Source organism: Lepidothrix coronata, unplaced genomic scaffold (genome assembly GCF_001604755.1).
Source record: "Lepidothrix coronata isolate B3197 unplaced genomic scaffold, Lepidothrix_coronata-1.0 Scaffold71, whole genome shotgun sequence".
Taxonomy (NCBI): domain Eukaryota; kingdom Metazoa; phylum Chordata; class Aves; order Passeriformes; family Pipridae; genus Lepidothrix; species Lepidothrix coronata.
In genome coordinates, this window is record NW_016690251.1 from 67496 (window position 1) to 90199 (window position 22704).

Sequence of the window (22704 nt, forward strand, 5' to 3'; positions counted from 1 at the left end):
CAGATTTACAATTGCTTAGAGGAAGGAGCTTGGTTTTCCTCATAACTCATCTTCCTTAGCAAAACACTACAGTCTCATTAAACTGAGACACACTCTCACTTCCAGGAGACCAGAAGCACCTCTCTGCTCAGCCCAGGGCAGCCTGCTGAAGTGATGGCCCTTGAACACAGCCTTCCAGGCAGCTCCCAAGGGCTGGCAGTCCTGCTGCTCCCCTTGGCCACTTCCCCCCTGCCTTCCTGAAGGATGCCCATCGTTTCCAGCCACCTCTGCTCTGCCCTGTGGCTGTGCCACGCTTTACAATCTGTGACACTTTTTCAGAGCTGTTGAAGCTCTGAGCATGATCCCCAGGTCACAAATGGCCTTTGCCCATTGCAGTAACCACTTGCAATTTCAGGCTGATGAGGTTCCTCCTTTGGCTGCATTTCCCTTGGAGGGATGTTCAGCGGGATTCAGATGGATTTCTCTGTCTCTCTCCCTGCAGCCTGTTCCCTTCATTTCTTGCCTTAATGCAGCTTACTTGTTTATTTTGGCCTTCTGGCTTTTCTAGAGATGAATTTATGCATTTGTTCTCAGGCTGTTTCAATTTGCCTTGTTTATCTGGGGGCTTGGCTACACAGCGCACTCTTTATTTTTTCCTGCCTTCATGTTATATTGGCTTTGTGCCTACAGCATGAGCTACCCACAACTGTGCTCTTCCACACATGGTGGCTTTTCCCTGCCTTTGGGGTCAGAATTTTCATGTGTTTGTCATACTAGAGCCTGGTTATCTTTCAGCTTAAACAGAGATCAGTAGAGTTGCCATCACATTCAACTGTGTCCCCATCTCCTCTTACACTGAGACCTTTCTGCGTGCCAACCACCAGCTGTTTGCTTCATTGTGGATATGATCCTTGAGCACATCAGGGAAAGTACACAAGGAACCCTTGTTCTTTAACATCCAGGTAACCAGCTTGAAATCTACCTCCAGAAAAGCCCTTTTACTTGTTTTTTTATGTGTCACTGCTATCCAAATTGACTATGCCCATGAGCATGCCCAGCACTTCAACACTGTTTAGAGATATCATAGCAGACAGTACCTTTGCTCTGGGCAGACAAGGTGCCACAGTGTGCCTCTATGTGTTGGTCAAGCCTTTAGAGGACACCCGATCCCTTCAGGCCATCATTTTTCTCAACTACACTGTTCCTGGAAGAGCCACACGTTGTCTTTGCCCCTGAACAAGGTTGAGGTGCAGCAAGACACAGCAGCTGCTCTGGAGTAGAGCATTTCTGTTCAGTACAGACATCGCTGTCAAGCTGTCATGGTTTTAGCTGTAATAGCACCTTTTGTGTTCAAAGCCATGTTTTCTCCCTCATCGCCACAACCTGCAGGCACCTTCTGCCAGCAGCCCCAGCCCAGCCCAGAGCAGTGGGAAAGTTGCGCCGTTCTCAGGCACCAGGCCCAGTGCAGGCTTGTTCTGCTGTGCCCTGGGCAATTTGGGGCTGAGAGGGGCTCATCCTGTGCTGCTGGGGGTGCTCAGTGCAGGCTTGTTCTGCTGTGCCCTGGGCAATTTGGGGCTGAGAGGGGCTCATCCTGTGCTGCTGGGGGTGCTACGGTGTCTCAGTTTAATGAGACTGAAGTGTTTTGCTAAGGAAGATGAGTTATGAGGAAAACCAAGCTCCTCCCTCTAAGCAATTGTAAATCTGAAATTAAGAGGCTGCAGTTGAGGAAGTATGGAGAAAGAAAAGATAACAGCCCATTATTAAAGGATATACGCGTATTGGCAGAACAACAAAAGAACACAAAACCAACTAAACACTAATCCTGTACCCAAAGTCCCCTCCAAAAAACCCCGTTCAGTACTTTCCGCCTTTTGGCGCAATTCTAACCAGGGCCAGCAGGGGGCGCTGTTGGATCACTGGAGGAGCAGAGCTGCAGTTGCTCCCTGGTGGCCGGCAGGGGGCGCTGTTGGGCTCTGGCGGTCGCCGCGTGAGGGCCCCGGAGCGCGGGAGGAGCCGAAATGGAGATTCCCCCACACCGAGAAGGGGAAGGGGAAGAGGGGGGGAGAAAAAAAGGGCTTTTCCCACAGACTCACGCTGTCGGCGGCTGGCTCCGGCCGGGACTCCCCCCTTCTTGTCGACGGGCACAAGCATGGGAGCAGAGGAGGGAAGGGCCGGCCTCCTCCCCCAAAGGTTCTTTCGCAGAAGGGCCAAGCCTCTCTGATGAAATCCCCGCAGGTCCAGGCTGGGGGCAGAACAGGGTGCGGGAGAACGGAGGCGAAGGGCGGCTAAAAGCAGCCAGATGACCTGGCCGAAAACAAAACAAGCTCGGAGCCTTTACACACACACATACACACACACACTCCCTGAGTCAGGGCAAAAGTGGAGTGCCTGCGGTTTCCTGAGGCGAGGAAAAAAACTTACTTCCTCAGAAGCCCCCCCCAGTCTTCTGAGGGCCATCAGTGTGGAATGCAGGCTGTGGCCAGTTCTTTTGTGTGTGTCAATCACCCCAGCCAAAAAATCACCCTCCCCCTCCCTCCTTCAGCATCCCTCTTTCCTAATGATGCAGGGAAAAGAAAAAAAATTCCCACTTGGTTTTTTTAGAACAAGTAAACCTGTGACATACGGCTGGGGCTGGAGGGTGTATAGAGGATATTTGGAGAGGGCTCTGGCCCCCGCAGCCTGGATGGGACAGACAGATGCTGCTGGTTACACACTGCCCCCCATGCCAACGAGCCATGAGTGTGTCTTTGTCCTGAGCAGGCTGCGTAGATCTGCACTGGCCCCCGGTGTTTGTGGCCCACACAGCCATTCCCAGGGCTGGCCCCACATCCAGCCCAGCCTCCAGGCCCTGGGACAGTGCTGCATCACCAGTGCTTGGGCTGCTGGTCCCTACTCTGCCACTCGGATACTTCACCTTGTGAAGGGCTGGGGTGGCTGCAGGATTTGTGTGCTCCGGATTCAATGCTAAAAGCCTCAATTTTCAAAATCCTTATGAGCCCAGGCTGCCATGATTGCATGTGTTACCAGCTACAGTGTCCCCCTCTAGGTACATCCAGGTGGTCCAGCATGTGTGCTCTACCACAGCTTTGCACTAAGTGCCTTAACTTGCTGTTTTTCCATGATAGTCCTTTCTCTCTTCCTCTGAGTTGCTTGCAGCAGAAGTAGCAGCACCCACTCTCTGTACCATCAAGGTGTGTGATGCTGCATGTACCTGTGTTTGAAATCAAGGTTTTCCAATAGACACCATTTTTTCAGAGGCCCAGCTTGCACCCCATTGCTCTATTCCCTCCATTCTGTATTTTTGACAAATAGTTCCCTGAATTGACTCTATATTAATTCCTTTGTTTTCCTACTTGTCATGCCCAATTTCTGTCTTCTCCACTCTGATGTCGCCTTCCAACACCTTGCTCACATTAGCCTTTTTTTGTGATGTTAAGACATCTCCTAGCACCCTCTGATCAGCTTACTCACAGGCTGTTCCCCACTTGTTTGGAGGTTTTTTAAATTGCTTTCCTAAACGATGCCCACCAGTTCCAGCCACCTCTTGAGCTCTGTGGCCAGATTCTGGGGGTCACAAGCCTCTTTTGGAGCAGTTGAAGCTCTCAGCATGGTCCCCAGGTCGCTACCAGCCTTTCCCCATTGCAACCACTGCTTGCTATTCCTTGCTGACAAACTTCCTCTGCTTCCTGCAGTTCCCCTTTAAGGATGTTAACCAGATGAAGGTTGGATTTCTGATGGACTTCTCTGGCTCTCTCCCATCAGCCTTAGACTGCATTGCTGTCACTGCCCTAGAGGGACTCTTCAGTGACAACAGTGGGGTGCAGGTGTCACAGGCAGCACAGGGCTAAGCTGAGGATGCTTTTTCACCCAGGTCAAGCCAGCAGCAGCCGGGGAGCAGCTATGTGCCTGGGAACGCTGGTGTACCCCCTTTGGTTTCCTTCAGTTTTGTCTCTGATACAGCTACTTCCACATATGAACTCTGGCACCCTGGTTCCAGCATCATGTTTTAGAGAAGCACAGGTATCTGCTCTTGCTCTGATTCCTTATTTTTATGTGCCTCATTAAAGCAGTTCTTCACTGCTTCCCACGCAGATGTTGTCACCTCCCGTCCTAGTCTCTAGTGAAGACTCAAGGGTTTTATGATTCCAGCTCACAGATGAATCATCTTATCTTTAGCTGCACTGCTTGGTAGTGACCTCCAGCACCTCTGTCCTACCTCTGTCACATAGGTACCTCTGTGGTGTCCCACTCCCTGGGCACCTTCATAGACAGAAACCCCTTGAACCTGCAAGAGATTGCTCTGATAGCAAGTGAGAGCTGGTGCTTCTGCATCCAGTAGAAAAGAGCTAGTTTTTTTCTGTGTCAGCTTGCCCTCTTGTGCCTCACAGAGCTCTCCACTGAGGTTGAGTTGCAAGGTTTCATTTTTGGAGGCAGGTTGTTTAGGCTGCTTTGTTTTCCTGCTCTTTCAGCCCTTCTGGGGATTGCTGCTTATTCTGGGGCTAGGAGAATGATCCCACAGCCAAACTCTACCTTGTTGTACCTCTGTAAGGCAGAGCTCTGCTGCCTTCACAGAGGCCCTCCACCTGCCTGCACCAACTAGTCCACACTCACCATGGGACACATGAGCTAAGCCTGGATGCTGGTCCAATGTCTCCATTTGCCATGGACACTGCAGATGGGATTCATATGTTCATGATGCCACTCGAGGTGCTCCAGGGCATCAGATACAACAAGGACCTATGGCTACCCTGTCAGGAACTTATGCAAGGTGGGCTGCATTTCCCCTGGCACTCTGTCACTTGCACTTGTCCTCGGTCTCAGGTCTATATCTGGTTTTGCTCTTAGCCCATCTCCAGAGATCCAAGAGCCTCCCCATCTCCCAAAAATACATATGTTTACAATGAGCACTTTAAAGCCAGAAATACACTGCTAAACCTTCCCTGTGTAGCTAAGACCTAAATCACTTAGAAGCAAGTTCAGAGTTAAATGCAATAAGCTGCTTAGGCTGATAGAAGAGCATTTGCAGAGAGGTATATCCGCCAAGGTAAGGGAAACCTTTCACCTTCCTTGGCTTGGTTTATCTGCACACAAGCCCCTGGCTGTGCCAAGCCCAGCTGTACCAGTCCTGAGGAGCTGGAGCTCCCAGGATCCTGCAGACCAGCATAGCTGGGTGCCAGGTCACAGAGGTGCATGCGTTCCCCCGCCTCCTCCACCAGTGAGGCCCCAGCAAGGAGAGGTCCTGGCCCCAGTCCCTCCTGGAGGGCAGGCAGGACCCTTGTCAGCCCAGGCTTCCCTGTGCGCCACAGGTTTTCCTGGGACCACTGCTGGGCTGCAGCCGTGAGGGGTCTGTGTCAGGCCGGGGCAGGGCGGAGGGGCAGGAGGAGGCCGTGGGGTGGGAGGTTGGCTGGAGGAGGGAGGGGGTGCAGGACGTGGCCCCAGGGCGGGAGCTGATGGGGACGGCAGGGGAGCGGCAGGGAGCCCCGCCGAGGGGCCCCAGGGGCGGCGGGCAGAGAGGAACAGGAGCAGGAAGAGCGGCGGGCGGCGCCGGGCCCGCCAGTGAGGCGGGGGCCGCCGCAGTCTCCGCCCGCCGCCCACCGGGAGGGGCCAAGCGCCAGCGCCGTCGCCGCAGAGCCATCGCCGCCGGGCCGCGCCGGGCGATGCCGCGCCGGGCCCGGGGCCGCCGCCGCCGCTGCCCTGCGCCCCGGGGAGCCGCCCGAGGTAAGCGGGACCCCGGGGGGCCTGCGGGCCGAGCTGCCGCGGCCGGCGGGCAGCGCCCGCCCCCGACGAGGCCCGGCCGGCGTGGGAAGGGGGCTCTGGGCAGGCGGGGTCGGGGGCGCCCGGGCACCCAGAGGGGACACGGCCCGGCGGGGCGGCCCCACTCGGGCCCCGGGGTGGGCGTCCGTGTGGTGAGGCCCTGCTGAACCGGGGCTTGGGGTACCCCCAGTCTCTCCGGAGGCTCGGGAAGGCCGTGGAGTGACAGGCGCGTGAGCCCCAGCCGTGTGGCGCGCTCCAGATGTGCCACATCCATGAGCTCCCCCAAGCTCACCGGCCTCTGATCTCTTCCCCCTGAGAGGCACCTGTGTCTGGCAGCTTCAGGCTTCACTGCCTCCCACAACATGCAAGGATGCTGCTGGGCCCAGAGATGCACGACTGTGCCGGACACCTGCTCCCTCAGCCAAAAAGCAGTTCAGGTAGCTTGTGCTCAGGGCCCTGTGCCATCAGTTTCAGCACCAGGAGCATCCGTGTGCAGAGGTGACCATTAACTGTGCAGTCTCCATCCTGCTTTCAAGTGGCTTGCTCTATGGTCAGATGCCACCCACACACTGCCCACTGGATGACCAGGATGGTGTCCTGGTGCCCCTGCATGGCCCAGGTGTGGCTGAGGCAAGCTCTGCGTGGGCAGCCATCGTGCAGCACTGTGCCACACAGTCATCAGCCCAGCTTCATCCTCCATTTCATCCGGGGGGCTGGCTCCCCTCCAGAGCAGCTGCTGAGTTGTGCCTGGCGAGGCCCCGACTCTGTCCTCCCTCTCTGCCTCTGACAGCAGCTGCCTGCAGCTGTGCTTGGTCAGGAGGAGGGAGTCTGACAGTCCTGGTGCCATACAAGGCACGCAGGGTCCTTTTGGGGACGGTGCTTTGCTCTGCCCCAGCCCAGGAAAGCTGAGCATCCTGCCAAAATTGAGGGCCTGTTGCAGAGCTCCTTGTGTCCTGGAGCTGTGGGCTGGTGCTGCTTTTCCTTGCTTTCAGTTTATGGTGTTGGGGCAGGGTAGGCATGGGCAAACAGCTCTAGGCAAAGCTCTTGGGGACCATGAACCTGAAGGAAACTGAATATTGGGCTGATTTCTTCCCTCCCACCCCACAGGATAGCTAGGCTAAAAATAACCCTTCATCTTGTGCTGTGCATGAGAATAAGGAGTCTAAAAAGAACAGTCCTGGATCATAGCAGTTAAGAGCCTGCTTGGGTTAAATGCATAGTTGTGGTCTTATGTGCCTTGGGGGGAAAAATATAACCAGTGCCACTGGTTGGGAAGTCCCATGGAAAATAAGGCACATACCCTTCATGGTGGCAGAGACTAGCCAGTGAGATGAGCTACCAGAAGAGGCAGTGGCATCCCAAGTGCTTGAAGTGTCCCAAGTGTCCAGCCTGTCCCACTATGTGCAGCCTAGGAGCTGGGCTTCAGACATCATGGGCCACAGGGATGGCCTGGTCAGTAGTCTCAGGAGTACTTTGGCTAGAAGTCTGCAGGTTTGGAACAAACCAGGCACATAGGATGGTTGAAATCTATGAATGCCCCCCTCCCTTCTTTCAGCCATCCACAGCTGTTGGGGAGAGGGCAGCAGAAGGGGGCCCAAGGGTGGGGATAGGAAATCTCAGCAACTCCCTGACAACCCCACCTGTTCCTCTGTGCAGGATGGTTCCCCCACCACCTGTCAGCAAGCCCCACGTGTGCCTCTCCACTGTGCTCATCATGACCAGCCTCGTCCTCATGGATGCCTACCTGGTGGAGCAGAGCCAGGGCTCCAGGAAGTTGGGCATCTGTGTCATGGTGGCAGTGGGTGACTTGTGCTTCCTGCTGGTCCTCCGCTATGTGGCCATCTGGGTCGGGGCAGAGGTAAAGACAGCTAAGCGGGGCTATGCCATGATCCTCTGGTTCCTGTATGTCTTCGTTCTGGAGATCAAAGTCTACTTTGTGTACCAGAACTATAAAGCTGACCGGAAAAGCTTGGACCTCATAGCTCGCAAAGCATTGACCTTACTGCTCTCCATCTGCATCCCAGCCCTCTATGTGTTGTTGGTGGCCACAGAGCATATGGAGTATGTCAGAACATTCAAGAAGAAGGAAGATCTCCGCAACCGCCTCTTCTGGGTCATTGTGGACATGCTGGATGTGCTGGACATCCAGGCCAACCTGTGGGAGCCACAGAAGAAGGGGCTGCCGCTCTGGGCTGAGGGCATCATGTTCTTCTACTGCTACATCTTGCTCCTGGTCCTCCCGTGCGTGTCCCTGTGTGAGATCAGCATGCAGGGCATTGGCATCGTGCCGCACCGGATGATGCTGTACCCCATGCTGAGCATGCTCACTGTAAACATCACCACCATCTTCATCCGAGGCAGCAACATGGTCTTCTTCAGGGACGCCCGGGTCTCCAGCATCTTCATGGGCAAAAACATGCTTGCCATTGGGATGAAGGTCTGTATGTTTGTGCAGTACCAGCGGCACCAGCACCACACACCATCAGGGCCAGACCTACAGCACAGTGACCCAGCCCAACTGCCCACAGTAGGGCTGCGCAAGTCCCAGAACCAGCCTGCCTGCCCCGAGGAGCTGGCCCGGGACAACACGTGACAAGCCAGCAGGAGCTACAGCCTGGGCACCACCATGCCTGGCAGTACCGACAAACCGGAGGCCACTGAGCTCCCCGCCTGGACAGAGGGCAACAACCCTGCTCCCTCCCTCCCTGGGCGAAGCTGCTCAGGGCCCCGAGGGTCGCATGGTGAGGGCCCCCTGTAGTGGCCTCCATAAGGCTGCAGAGCAGTTTGAGACCTCAGCACCCCACCAAGTGAAACAGGCAGCAGAGTAGAGGAGGAAGCCAGGGTTGCCTGCCAGGTGTTGTGTCTGGCTGGGGCCAGGCAGCCCTATCTTGTGCCAGGCTCCCCCACCAGTGCTCCCCATACAGCACTGCCCTCTGGCCAGGCAGGGCACCACACAGGGACACAGCAGGTCACCTGCTTTACTGTTGTGGATGGCCCTGGCTCCAGTGTGGCCCTTGGCAGCAACCTGCTCCCCACTGTGTAAGCCAAGGCCCCCATGCAGGAGGAGCAACGCCTGGGCCTTCCCCTGCTGTCACCCCTCTCAGCCAGCTGCAGGCCTGGGGGGACCCAGAAAGGGGTGACTGTCCTTTTTTGTATTATCTCCCTCTTTGCAATAAAAGACCTGAGCCCTGCAGCCTTCTCCTGTCTGTGTCCCTGGCAGCAGGCAGATCCCCCCACCACTCCTGTGTGTGCGTGTCCCTTGTGTGCCTGTAAGTCCAGCTGCAGCGCATGTGGAGAGGCTTGCTCAGTGACTGCCTAGGCCTGGGGAGAGCATCCCAGATACCTGGGTCTGAACATTTGGGAGAGGAGAGGTGGGTCCTTGTGAGAGTCAAGTGGGCTCTGAGGGTGTCACTGGTGGGGTAGGTGTGGCAGCTTTGTCAGTCACCACTGCCTGTGCACAGCTGCAGTTACATCAACTGGTACCAGCCATGCTCAGGGACACCCATAGCAAGTCCCCACGCTTCACCTGGAGGGACACCAGTGCAGGTCTGGAAGGGACACACTGCCCAAATCACCTTAGAAACAAGGAAAATAATCCAACTGCTTGAGGCTGGGAGGCTACAGGAAAGAGCAGCTTCCTGGCAGTAGGAGGCTCCGTGGAGATGGTGGAAGCATCTCCTCTTGGAGCTGGTGTTGCCATGCTGCCGCCTGCCCAAATACCCAGTGACACCTCACTACTGGCTGAGTTGGGCAACGCCCAAGGACTTTCCCTGCTGCGGGGAGCTGGGCCCAGGAGCTGGCACGTACAGAGGCCAGCAGGCTCACTCCTCACTACTAACGTGCTGAGCAGAAGCAGGTGACATCCCAGCGAGGATGCTCTCCTTGCAGGCTGTGCTGGTTTTAAAAACTCAGCGGGGAGAAAAAAAGTTAAGACTGCTCAAGCCACCCCTTGAGAGGGAAAACAAAAAAAGACTGCGAGAGGTTAAAAAACGTTAGTCTCACAATTTTACTGAGGTAAAACTCACAAATAACACAGCAATACAGAGGAAAAAGAATGGTTTACTCACAAAACCAACAAAGGTAAAAAATTGTTACATTCCCCCACACACACCTAGGGCAAAACCAAAAGAAATGGTTCCCGTTCCCACTGCGCCGGCCCCACGTGGTCCAGGGGAACAAAGAAAACAATGTGGCAAACGAATCCCCGCGGCTCGACGCCCTCCCCAGCCAGGCAAAAACCACGGGGGAAACACGAACAAAACAGAAACCTGGAAGACGATTTAGTCTGGAAGGAGTTATGCTGCCGAGATGCTGGCGTGGGTCCCGGCCTAGCGGCGGCGTGGACGCAGGGGGCTCTTGGTTCCCTGCTGTGCGCCTGGAAAAAGCGGCGGTGGCAAAAACGCGTCGGCGGCTTTCAAAAGCGGGAAGCGGCGATCTGCTAAGGGATTGCGCAAACCCCGGGAGCGGCGTGCGGTCCAGGGCCGCCCCCTCCTTTTGAAGGTGCAGAAACTCCGCTTTCAGTAGCCGCGGCGGCTTCTCTCTGTACTGAGCAGCCACACAGCCTTGGGATCCCCGATCTTACATCCTCTCTCCACAGCCGGGATGTAGCAGGCGGCGGCAGGCTGCAGGGTATCTCGGTGGCTGTGAAAATAGCTCCGGAGCGACTCCGGACCCATCGGGACGGTGCCTTTCCCTCCCTTTGGAGGAGAAGCAGACGGCATTCCCGGTGGCACCGAGCAGCCATACGGTCTCTGGGATCCTAGACCTGCACCCTTTCTCCTCCGGAGCGCGCCACCAGCAGCCCTCACTCCTGCTTCCAACGTAGGACCATCTGAACTTCAACTGTCTCGGCGTGTTTTTGGTGGAAACCACGCCCGCTCGCTGTGACGCGGGTATATTGAATATTCAACACTAAAGCTCCACCCCTTTCCTTTGTAAGCAAAGTAAGGCGTACAGGCCTCAGCAAGAAGATGCCCTTTGGCTCCAGAGGGGCAGGAGGGGAAAGCAAGACCACTTTGGGTCCACCAGACTTGCCACCTCCTGTACAGGACCTACAAGCGCCCTACATGGGGACACGTACTCAAATGCTGAGGAATGCCACATGGCTCCTTAGCAAGGCTGTGGCAGCAGGTCTCTAGCCAAGCTGGCACATCCAATTTCTACTGCCTTCCCCCAGTTACACTAAGACCTGTCAGCACAGCATCACCCACAGGAACTGCAGTGGAGGCAAGTGCTTTAGCAACACCCTCAGGCCAATGAGCTGCTCATTGTTCCATGTTTTGCTTATAGCAATGCCTGTCCCCTGGCCCCACACAACTGTGGCCCACCTGCACACAGCACAGCTGTGCCCAGGCAATGCCCTGTTCTGCAGAGCCAAGGCACTCTCCCAGCACCAGCTCCAACCTGTAAGACAGGGATCATCCAAGTCACCTCCTTATTAGCACAACCACAGCAGACAGGGGTAACCAGAGTAAGGAGAAACAAGAGAGCTGGTGTTCAAACATAATATTGGAGAGAGGCATTAACTCCCCTAAGTTCAAACACTTTTGACTGTAACAGCAACGACACTGGGAATAAAGGAAAACCAGTATTTTATTTCATACAGGATCAGCTTCCCAGAAGCACTAACAGCCCTGTGGAGACAACCATGAGAAGCCAAGGAGAGAGGCCAAGCTGCTCTGAAGGAGAGATCAGGAGTAGCAGTAGCTGAGCAGTCAGCAGCATGCCCTGTGACAGAGGAAGGCTAGCCACAGCTGGGTCTGCATCACTAGGTGCAGCCCATGCAGAGCAGTGTGATCCTCTTCCCTTTACTCAGCCCTTGTGAGACTACATCCAGATACTGCATCCAGGCTGGGCCACCAAAAGACAGATGGTTGTCTGGGCTGACTCCAGTGCAGTATGTGAAAGTCGTCAGAGGCTGAAGCACTGCAAGGAAAGACTGAGGGAACAGGGTTTATTGACCCTTAAGAAGAACAGACTTTGCAGAGACCTTACAGCCCCTCTTTTCCACCCACCCCTCAGACCTGTGACAAGGCTACTGAAAGACAGCTGGGCACTTCGATGAGAACAAGACAATGATATGGATAGCACCAGGCAGGTTTCCTGGATGAGGGAACAAAAAGTTCCATCTTGAGAACCTGAGGCAGTAGAGCAGACGCCAGGAGAGGTGGTGGCATCTCTCCTGGGACATTAACAGACCCCACCAATGCATCCCATGGCAACCTGGTCTGAAGTCATTGCCAGCCCTGCTTTGAACAGGTCCTTTTCCACCTCAGTGGAAGTCTGAGAAAACCTGGAGTAGAGCCAGCAATGCAGGGCAGGACTCATGCTTTCCTTGCTAGAGTTAGAAATGAGCAGGTGCAAGGACAAAAACAGCTGTCAACACTGTAAGCATCTGCACGACACACTGTCACCACCCATGGTCTAAACCACAAGTTAAGAGGATATTTCAGCTACAAAAACCTCACTATTTCCTTCAGTTCAGCCTCTGCTCTGCTGCCTTACAGCATCACTGTGCAGTGGAAGGCAGATATTGGGAAGAAGGATAGCCATCTTCCAGGCCTGGCTAAGGCAGAATGAGTCCCAGTGCCAGACAACAGCACATCTGTCCAACGTCACAAGTTCTTCTGTGAGGGTAGACTGCGCTTGTCTTTGATGGCATTTCTCTTCCTCTTCTTGCTCAGGAAGCTCTCCAGCTTTCCACTCCTCTTCAGCTCTGCATACTTCTCAGCTAGCTCCAATTTCCGCTTCTCAGCTGTAGAGGAGAGGGAAGCAAAGTTTTAAATCGAAGCCCAAAACACATCTACAGACCAGCCCGTCCTCACCTCTCCCTCCCTGGCTCCCAGGCTTAGTTTGCCCATTGAGCACCAGTACTAGAAAAATCCCTCCATGGCTCTGTGGAATAGTATGGACACCTCACTACAAGTGCTTGAATTCCTGTCAGCAGTACTCCCTCTAGGTCTTCCTGCAGCATGTTCACACTGAATACTTACATTTCTTTAGGAAAAAGGGTTTCTTTCCCTGCTTGGCCAATTCCCTCTGTTGTCTCTTCAAAGACAGCTCTCTCTCCCTCAGCTTCTGCTGTTTTTTCTGTGCCTGTTCTTGCTGTGTCTGTACAAAAAAGATGGCCTGTGTCAGCATCGAGGCAGACCTCAGGTCACACATCCTCTCTTCCAGTGACTCACAGAGAGACGATGTGCTGAACTCACCATACGGTTCAGAAGCTGCTGAAGTTTCTCCTTCTGCTCCATGTTCCGGCATTTCTTCAGCTGCTTTTGAACCATCTAAAAGAGAGCAGAAAGCTGCATGACTGCCTGTCTGTCACCTCCACTGTGAAAAGCCTTGGAAGAAGTAGCCCCTGCCAAGCAAGGTTCTTCCAGGCAAGGACAGGCACAGAGCATCACCTCCTTCTCCTGCTTCTTGATGCTGTCCAGGAAGCTGTACGTCTTCATAAATATTTCAGGCTTATACTCTCCAGACAAGTCATCAAATCGAGGGTCTCTGTGGACCTGATGGCAAGGAAGGCAAAGGCAAGAGCTGTAGCCAGGATTATCCTATTAATAGCCTGCTTACTCTCCTTTCACAGATCAGACCTTGCCATTTTTTTCACCAGCAATATTACACACCCACCATTGAAACATCTGCATTTGGCAAAGACTGAGTGCGATGATTAAGGTGGCAGTCCCTCACAAAAGCAAGCCTGCATCCAGTCTACCAAACAACAGACATTTCCATATGCAAGTCTACACCCAGGAGTATCCAATTCAAGGAACAGGAGCAGGAGTGCTACCTCCAAACACTTGGAATTCCCAGACCAAGAGCTTGCTTAATATGTGTTGTCAAGGTGATGGATTTGGGAACTCAAACCTATCTAGACTTTCACAGATTAACTGGGTCAGGTCATAAAAAAGGGAGAGATAAAAAGAGATCTCTAACTGCAGAAATCAACATATTCAGATGATCCAGCAATAACAAGTCAAAGTTACATTCAGATTAGAAAGTAGATGGACATTTGAACTTCTGGGATTAGTACTGAACAGTGACTGTGGCTTGCAGTGAAATTGTCATTGGTGGGAGTCATTACATCTTCTAGAAACACTTTGGACACAAACACTGAAGTTCACCTGCAGCTGCTCCTGCACCCATCCTCCCTTCTTCTCCCCAGGGAAACACTATCACTGTCTGCACTCACCAGTAGACCACCCCTGTTCTCTAGAAACAGCCGCTGCCATCTGCAGCAGCCCAATTACCAGCATTGCTGTGGGAAGTCAGTTCCTGAACTGGGGAGGGGGACCACCCACCTTCTTTCTAACAGAGACGACTTGTCGCAGAAAAGGCACAGGCTTCTTGGCAGACATCTCCAATGGCCTGAAAAAGAGAGAAATGTATTTAAGAGGAGCAGATGTCAGAATGAGGCCCAGGCTAATATTTCGGGAGTTAGTCAAACCCTCAGAAGAACATTACTGCACAACAGACTCTCCCAACTCAATCCTCCCTATACCTGCAGAGAGCAAAGAGGTGATTCAGTTGAGCCACAGAAGGCTAAGGCAACCAAATGTATAAATGTGTAGTTAAACCAACCCTACACAGAACTTGTAACAGCCCCACTGTATCAAGTGAAAACTTACCACCTGCATCAGTAGATGTGCTGTACTCGATTATTTCTCTCATAGTCACAGAATGGCTGGGGGTGGAAGGGACCTTTGGTGATCACCTAGAGACCACCACTCTACTAAAGCAGGTTAACCTAGACAAGGTTGCACAGGATTGCATCCAGGTGGATTTTGAATATGTGCAGAGACAGAGACTCCACAACCTCACTGGGCAGCCTGTTCCAGTGCTCAGCCACTCTCACAGTAAAGTCTTCCCTCATACTCACATGGAACTCCCTGTGTTTCAGATTGTGCCTGTTACCCCTTGTCCTGTTGCTGGGCACCACTGAAAAGAGCTTAGCCCCATCCCCTCGACCCCTGACCTTAACATTGATAAGTAAGCATTGATAAGGTCCCCTCTCAGTCATCTCTTCTCGAGGCTGAACAGGCCCATCTCCCTCAATCTGTCCTCAAAAGAAAGATGCTCCAGTCATTTTTTTTGCCCTCCGCTGGACCCACTCCAATAGCTCTGTTGTCTCCCCTGTCCTGAGGAGCCCAGAACTGGACACAGCACTCCTAATGTGGCCTGACCAAGGCTGACTAGCGGGGCAGGATCACCTCCTTTGTCCTGCTAGCAAGGCTCTTCCTAATGCACCCCAGGATACCATTGGCCTTGCTGGTCACAAGGGCACACTGCTGGCTCATGAACAGCTTGTTGTCACCAGGACCCCCAGGTCCTTCTCCACAGAGCGGCATTCAAGCAAGACGGCCTCCAGCATCTACTGGTGCTTGGGCTTATTCCTCCCCAGGTGCAGGACCCTGCACTTGTCTTTGTTGAACTTCAGGCAGTTCTTCTCTGTCCAACTCTCCAGCCTGTCCAGTTCTTGCAGAATGGCAGCACAGCCCTCTGGTGTACCAGCCACTCCTCCCAGCTTTGTGTTGTCAGCAAGCTTGCTGAGGGACACTCTGTCCCTTCATCCAGGTCGCTGATGAATAAATTGAACAATGCTGGACCCAGTACTGACCCCCACGGACACCACTAGCGACAGGCCTCCAACTAGTCTATTGCATCTCTGATCACGACTCTCTTGAGCTCTGCCATTCAGCTGGTTCTCAATCCACCTCACCATCCACTCATCTAATCCACACTTCCTGAGCTTCCCTATGAGGATGTTAGGGAAGACAGTGTCAAAAGTCTTGCTGAAGTCAAGGTAGACAACATCCACTGCTCTCACCTCAGTCACCCAGCCAGTCATGCCATCACAGAAGGATATCAGATTGGTCAAGCAAGATTTCCCCTTGGTGAATCCATACAGACTACTCCCAGAAACCTTCCACATGCTTAGAGATGACCTCCAGAATGAGACTCTCCATCACGTTTCCAAGGATGGAGGTGAGGCTTACTGGTCTGTAGTTTTCCGAGTCCTCCCTTCTTGCCCTTTCTGACACTGGCTTTCCTTCAGACCTCTTGCACCTCTCCTACTCTCCATGCCCTTTCAAAGATGATGAAGAGTGGGTGAGCAATAACATCTGCCAGCTCCCTCAGCACTCATGGATGCCAAAGTAGGGAATTTCTGCACTGACCTGGAAGTTACAAAGACAGGCCAGGCTCAGCAAGAAAGCACGCTGTAACACCAGTAAGAAAAAGGTCAGCCCCAGGATAACGGGCTGCACAGCGTGTGGTACATATCCCAAAAGAGACTTCACAATGAATCAGGATTGTGAGGATTACAGTGACAATCAATTAAGGGAAAAAGTTTTCCTTGCAACACAGGCCTTAGAGCTTGATGCTTCAGGTATATGAGGGGGATGGTATAAGGTGGCAGAACAGGGTATTACTCTCCCTGTATTACTTGGATGCTGTGTCCTGTGATTTGTCAGGTAAGGTACCAGAAACATGAAAAACCTGCTGAGAGCACCCACAGCGTGGGCATTGCACCCACAGTCAGCCACAAGTAACATCAGGGCAGGAACATAACCGCCCAGGAGTAAGTTTTCCAAATCCCTCTTAGAGCAGCATTCAGTGTATTTCCATGTCCGCTGATGTGGCTACACCCCTGTACAATGCTCTGGAGTCAGCTTGATACAGCACTGCTGAAGCCAGCTAAGTGCCAGGGGATTTCCTTGATGTCCTTTCTTTAAGAAACTCACTTCCATAACAAAAACACAAGAGAAACACCATGTGGGATTTAACAGCAATACATCGCTTAAAGGATTAGGGGAATTAAATAAAAGCAGAATTATGCAAACTGTGTGACAGAAATTAGAGACACTATGTGAAGATGCTGCACTACACAAAATCCCCCAGAACCCTGGGTAAAAGGAAAAACAAAAACATTATTCTAATCAACTGTTTAGGGCAGGAGAAACATGTATTAAGCAGAGATTCAGAAACAAATTAGGGAGCGCTAGTGTAACAGAGGAAACCTGTTCAAATCACTTGGATGCAACTCTGAGGACTGAAAATTAGCTAAATACTGCAAATAAAGGGTAAGAGTATTGCTGTTACTAGTGGGGGTCTGTGGAGAACTGTAAAAAGATCTGATAGTTTTTGTTGTGCCAAATACAGGAAAAGTCTGTAATGTTCTCCCTCTGTAGAGAGGGGAAAAAGGGAAAATGAACACAGACAAGCCACAGATAAGACAACAGCAGGATGAATGAAATTGCCTGTGACTGTAACTCCAGCCAGTGGAGCCAGGCAGAAGATGCTGATAAGCTGGAAGGGGTTTAGAAACCAGCAGGGTAACTATTTCAGGTCACAGTGGACACTATCATACAGTTTGAAAAGCACACCATGCTGAGGGTGACAAGTGCTTTAACACAGAGGGTATAAAGGCATTGAGTGCCAATTTAACTATCAAGTAACAGGTGGCTGCTGGGGATTTGAACAGGATAGGATATTAAGAGCTCTGAAAACAGCACCAGACCATTCCCAAATGAAACACTATAGTAACAGGCATTATTGTCTAGTACATTAAAGGAGATCTATGCCAGCTCCAAGGCAACACCAGCACTGTGAGGAGTTCCCAGTGTAATTTCTGGAGGCAGAGAGCACACATGCATATTTTTCTGATCAAAAAAAATGCCTCTTTACCCCTTTTTGCCTTGTTGCTGCTTCACCATAGCTTTGGTAGGTTTTGAAGTTTTCTTTCCACTGGTCATCTGTTTGCACACTCTTGCTCTTGCATCGCTCTGCATCTGCAGTAGTTCCTCGAAAGACATGTCAGACTGATCTGGAAGAGAGCACAGGACACACCTAAACTGAACAGCTTCTCAAGGCACTTCTCACTCCCAAATTCCTCCAACAGGGATGTCTCAGAGCCTGAGACAGTGACACAAGCACAGTAGTACAACTGTACAACTGTACAACTGCATGGCAGAAAGAAGCCTCTGCGTCTCTCAGCCTTTGATTCCTCTCTCATTAATCACTTCAGTCTTTACCACTGGAATAGTCTCCCCCTCACCCCAATGTGTCTTTGCTTCTCTCTCCACTCAATAGCACAGAAAAGAGCAGTACAAAGGTTCTACCTGGTACAAAGAGCAGTATGAGCTCTGCACTGGGTTATACTTTGGCTGCATTGCAAATTCTGGCCACCTCTCAGTCCCAACTCTCCCACTTCAACAGACTGTTGTTCCATTGCCTTTAAATGGGCATCATCACACCTCTCACAGCACAAAACCAGCCAAGAGGTGAAAGAAAACCACATGGGCTATTCAATCTGTTAAGATTTGGAGACAAACTCCCCGCTGCACATCTGCCATTGCTCTGCTCAGTCAGCAGTGGAGCAGCTCCCACAGCAGACCCTCCTCAACACACCAGGGGCCTGTGAACTACTGAAATCTAGACATTCAACCTTCACCACTCACTGCCAACAGAAACAGTTTATAGCCTGATTCACTGGGGAAGAAAAAAACCCACAACACCAAAAAGCAGTTTCATATCCTAACCTTGCTGTGAGCTCCCCAGAACATTATTTACATCCTGTGTTTCATAAAATGTTCCTTCTCTTCTCTGACTGCTGACAACACAGGAAACAGCAAAACTAATTCTACCCATGGTGGTAATGAATGCACAATATTCTGCTGGAATTGTCTGTTGATATGTTTCTTTAATATCCCTCAGTGTCAGTAACCTTTAACACTTCTTATAACAGAATGTAAAAATGATTCTTTCTGGATTTACACCGCTGGGTGTTCAGAACTAACAACTGAAACACTTTTTAAGTCAGCACTTGGATACGCTCATTCTGTTCTCTCGTAGGGGTAAGAAGGTGTTTGTACTGGCTCACTTCTAAAAGGTAAAGCCTTGGCAAATTGACTTGGGTGGTGTTTGCCTGCTCAACACCTCTGAGCAGTGACAGGCACATGGCCTTTCTAAGCCTCTGTGATACTAATGCATTTGTCACAGAACACCCCAACTGTGGCCCAGCAGGAACAATCATATCCTGTCTGTGGTACATTGGCCTTGGCTGGGTGCCAAGTGCCCACCAAGCTGCTCTATCACTCCTCTCCTCTGCTAGACAGGGAAGAGAAAATACAACAAAGGCTCACGGGTTGACATAAAGCCAGGAGAAATCACTCACCAATTACCGTCACATGAGCAAAACAAACAGATTGGGACACAGTTCCTCACAAACTGCTCCAGTGTGGGTCCCTTTCCACAGAGTGGAGTCCTTCAGGAACAGGCTGCTCCAGTGTGGGTCCCCCATGGGGTCACAAGTCCTGCCAGCAAACCTGCTCCAGCTTCTCATGGTGGCACATTCACTCACTTCAGTGCGGGGTCCTCCATGGGCTGCAGAGGCACAGCTGCCTCACCATGGGCTGCACCACAGGCTGCAGGGGTATCTCTGCCCAGCCACCTGAAGCACCTCCTCCCTCTCCTTCTTCACTGATTTTGGTGTCTGCAGGGCTCTTTCTCTCACTCCTTTCTACCAGTTGCTGATCAGCAGCAGGGCTTTTCCCCTTCTTAGATGTTACCACAGAGGTGCTACCACTGTTGCTTATAAAAGCCCCTGGCCACAGCTGAGCTAATGGGACATGTGAGAAGCTTCCGGCATCCTTGTAGCCCACTCACTACCAAACCCTTGCCACGCAAACCCAAAACACTGCCCCAAGAGCAAGGTTTCTGTGTGCTTTGCCAAATTCAGGAAGCAACATGAGGTCAGTCACATTGGCTCAGAGCATGGACTTACTATTTATTTATCCCAGTCACTCTCATCCTGGCAATAACTAAGACCTTCTGTTTCAGAAACTACTCTCATCATTCAGAAAACCTAATGGGCACAGCCATGTGTTGCCTCAGGAAATGTTTTCTTTTTGCTTGTTCTGAACACTCATGAACTCTGCTCTGTCGATGTCCTTAGTCCTATGAAGCAGGCTAAGGGAACACTGCACATCCAGTCTGCCACACAAGGGACAAAAGAAATGCGAATACAGCATGATTTCATTACACTACTTCCCCAAAACACCCTTCCCCCTTACCTTACTGCAATTTGACATCCTCTCTCGCTTGGACTCCTGCAAACACCCTTGCCCCTGCCTTCTTAGCGATGACAGCACCATTGCCCTTCCTGGTCTCCACCTTTTCTCTTGTCACTTGTGTACAATCGCTTACTGCCTGCCCAGAATGTGAAATCCCCTTCAGACCAATGAGCTGTGCCTGCACTCAGGCATGAGCAGAGTGCCATGCACCTCAGCAATTTACATTAATCTCGCTATTGGGGTTCACAGAGACACAAGAAAACCAACAAATTCATGGACAAGAGAATCTGCTGCCACACTGCTCAAATTCAGGAAAAATCTGTGCTAATTATACAAGTTACTGGAGGACAAAGCAATTAACCTCTACATACGGCAATATTTAAGTATCACTCAAAGCATCACTGGGCACACAAATGAAAGACAAGTGGACTAGTGAAAAGGGCAAAGAAAGCATTAAAGGAAAGGAAGAATCATAGAACAGAATCATAGAATCAGCCGGGTTGGAAAGGACCTCTGAGATCATCAAGTCCAACCCTTGATCACTACCACCGTGGTTACTAGACCATGGCACTAAGTGCCACATCCAGTCTCATCTTAAAAACCTCCAGGGATGGAGAATCCACCACTTCCCTGGGCAGCCCATTCCAATGCCTGATGACCCTCTCTGTAAAGAATTTCTCCCTAATATCTAACCTAAATCTCCCCTGGCAGAGCTTAAGACCATAATGATGTGGAAGATACTCTTAACACAGGTTGAAGACAGACAAGACGCCATCACTTGCACTACAATACTCCACTTAGCTGCAATTCCAAAACAATACTGTTTAAATAGCAAAGGCTTACAAGATGTCACTAAAAACAAGACAAAGACACCATATAAAAAGATGCAAAGGATTAGAAAAGAGATTTGGTATAAACCAGAGAAAGCAAAGGCATGCAGAGCTTCCACTGATAAAATATTTCAATACTGGTACAGGTGACCAGACTTGACTACCCAAAACCTAATGGGGATGATTTCCACACAGTAGTATCAGTCCAAGAAATACACCCTATTTGTAGGAGATTGAATTAGCCACTCACATTCATCAAAACATCACTGGACATAATAAACATGTTTTGGGGTAGAAGTGAATGGTCCTAGCAGATGTTCACTGCTGGGCAGCAGAATTGGCAACTGTGTGTGTGAAAAGGCCCCAGTTAAAAACACAGGATTAGTTTATTTCCCTTGTTTCTTGCATTATTTCTTGAGGCCCTAATTTCCCCATTTTTTCATTCATTTTTCCCCCTAGAATATAACTTACCTTTTCTGTTCTGTCTCTGTAGTCTATTTCATTTTTTCCCTTCATCCATTATTTTGTGGATTATTTCCTCTTTTTTGCACCTCTTGATACGCTACTGTTACCTACTGATAACAGGGACATTTCCTGCTCAGGAGCACAGCCTCCTCGTGTTTCCTATCCTTCCACAGACTCCTGTGACACATGGACACCTTATGCCTTTCTCAGCCTGTAGAGGGCTATACGACCAGCTGAGCACATCAGAGCGTCCAGGATGCAAGAACAGATGGCCTAAGAAATGGCTGATATCTGCCCAGTTGTTCCCTGCTGAAACAAAATTAGTGCTGGACTCAAATATAACTCCTTTTGCTCCAGACTAAAGATTACAGAGCCCTCCAACAGATGTCAAAAGTAAAACTACTGTTCCCATTCACATCCAGCTGTGGAAAGGAAAGGGTGCCTGTCAGTGGTCCTCTCTCTGAGCTTTGCTAAAGCTCACCATTTCCTCACCAGAGAAAACCAAAATGACTAAAACAGATAGTGGGACACCTTGCCAGTCCCAAAAGTCCACCTTTAGAGATGTGCCTCCCCCCTTGGCCCCACTCAGACACACCACGGAGAACCCTTTCACAAGACAATCAGTGACTCCTCACACCTGCATCACCTCATGTGTTTGACACCTCAGTTTTGTTTAAGGGCCTTTGCTGTACTTTTCGTAAGGTTTTCGTTCTCACCTGGATCATTTTGAGATGAGGAAACCACACTGTGCTCACCACTGTGGATGAGAACCACCATCTGCACACCCTGAACCTCAGCCCAAGCCGTGCCCACAGCCACGCACCGCCCGGTTCTCCCACTCCACCTGTCCTGGCGAGGACCTCTGCAGCTCCTCCGCGTCTGAATTTGCACAGAGCAATTGTCCTGGAGATGTGTGAGATCTTCCACGGTAGAAGGTGTCCCTGCCCACAACAGGGGGGCTGGAAGTGGATGATCTTTAAGGTCCCTTCCAACCCAAACCACTCTACAGTTCTGTGATTCCACATACGGGGAAGGCGACTACGGGGAAGAGGCCCCTACACGGTTTTTGTTCCAGGGACCGCTCACGCATCTCCAGCGCACACCCTGCTGTGATCCCGAGCTCATCCTCTGAGCGGAGCAGGTGAGGGAGGGATGCAGGACTTGGAATATGAAATATGACCAAGCCATTTGCCAACTCATTTCCCACTGAGCGGGCGGCCGTGACCCCCCGATGCGCGCTGAGGCCGCCGCCCGTACCGGAGGTGCTGCCGCCGGGCCCCCCCTCACCTCTCCCGCCGGGCCCCGCCGCCTCCGCCTCCTCGTCCCCCGAGAGGCTACCGTCGTCGTCGCTGTCGCCATCGCCCTCCGCCGCCTCCAGCCTCCCGAGCGGCTGCTCCGCGACCGCATCTTCCTCGCCCTCCGTGGCGGCGGCAGCGGCGACTCGTCCCCGTCCCCGTCCCGCCCGGTCCCGGTGCGGCCGCATCGCCCCCGCCCGCGGCCCCGCCCTCCCGGAAGCGGAACCAGGGCACACCAGAGAGTCACGTGGGGGAGCGGGTTTTATTTGCGTCATTTTTAAGCAAAAATCGTTCCTTTGTGAGGAATAG

The 22704-nt window shown here is 51.9% G+C and overlaps 2 protein-coding genes across 7 annotated transcripts; one reads left to right on the forward strand and one right to left on the reverse strand.

The window, feature by feature from the left end:
* Positions 1 to 3253: 3253 nt before the first annotated feature.
* On the forward strand, positions 3254 to 8915 carry LOC108499185 (transmembrane protein 121-like). 4 transcript variants are annotated; one of them, XM_017818771.1, is made up of 2 exons: positions 3254 to 5323; positions 7390 to 8915. In XM_017818771.1, exon 2 carries the CDS (start codon positions 7391 to 7393, stop codon positions 8324 to 8326), a length of 936 nt encoding a protein of 311 aa, XP_017674260.1. In that variant the 5' UTR covers positions 3254 to 5323; position 7390; the 3' UTR covers positions 8327 to 8915. The 4 variants fall into 4 exon arrangements, with proteins under 4 accessions (XP_017674260.1, XP_017674258.1, XP_017674259.1 ...); XM_017818769.1 differs by having other exon boundaries at positions 3254 to 4747; XM_017818770.1 differs by lacking the exon at positions 3254 to 5323 and adding an exon at positions 5622 to 5697.
* A 2392-nt stretch (positions 8916 to 11307) lies between these two features.
* Positions 11308 to 22496, reverse strand: RRP36 (ribosomal RNA processing 36). Of its 3 annotated transcripts, none has more exons than XM_017818915.1 (7): positions 22388 to 22496; positions 17419 to 17557; positions 14034 to 14100; positions 13137 to 13241; positions 12942 to 13016; positions 12726 to 12843; positions 11308 to 12487 (listed from the first exon to the last, which is right to left on the reverse strand). In XM_017818915.1, the coding sequence occupies exons 2-7, from the start codon at positions 17544 to 17546 to the stop codon at positions 12348 to 12350; spliced, it is 633 nt and encodes a 210-aa protein (XP_017674404.1). In that variant the 5' UTR covers positions 17547 to 17557; positions 22388 to 22496; the 3' UTR covers positions 11308 to 12347. The 3 variants fall into 3 exon arrangements, with proteins under 3 accessions (XP_017674404.1, XP_017674402.1, XP_017674403.1); XM_017818913.1 differs by lacking the exon at positions 22388 to 22496 and adding an exon at positions 21945 to 22140; XM_017818914.1 differs by lacking the exon at positions 22388 to 22496 and adding an exon at positions 21817 to 21892 and having other exon boundaries at positions 12348 to 12487.
* Positions 22497 to 22704: the final 208 nt, after the last annotated feature.

What these genes read in the sequence shown, in the direction of transcription:
- LOC108499185 (XM_017818769.1), top strand. Translation starts at nt 4,719, where the DNA reads ATGGCTACCCTGTCAGGAACTTATGCAAG. An exon ending in CTGTCAGGAACTTATGCAAG is followed by an intron (nt 4,748 to 7,389) that starts GTGGGCTGCATT and finishes TCCTCTGTGCAG; the next exon opens with GATGGTTCCCCCACCACCTG.
- RRP36 (XM_017818913.1), bottom strand. Translation starts at nt 22,125, where the DNA reads ATGTGGAATCACAGAACTGTAGAGTGGTTTGGGTTGGAAGGGACCTTA. An exon ending in AGAGGTCCTCGCCAGGACAG is followed by an intron (nt 17,558 to 21,944) that starts GTGGAGTGGGAG and finishes GCTCTCTTCCAG; the next exon opens with ATCAGTCTGACATGTCTTTC. An exon ending in ACCCTTTTTCCTAAAGAAAT is followed by an intron (nt 12,488 to 12,725) that starts GTAAGTATTCAG and finishes TCTCCTCTACAG; the next exon opens with CTGAGAAGCGGAAATTGGAG.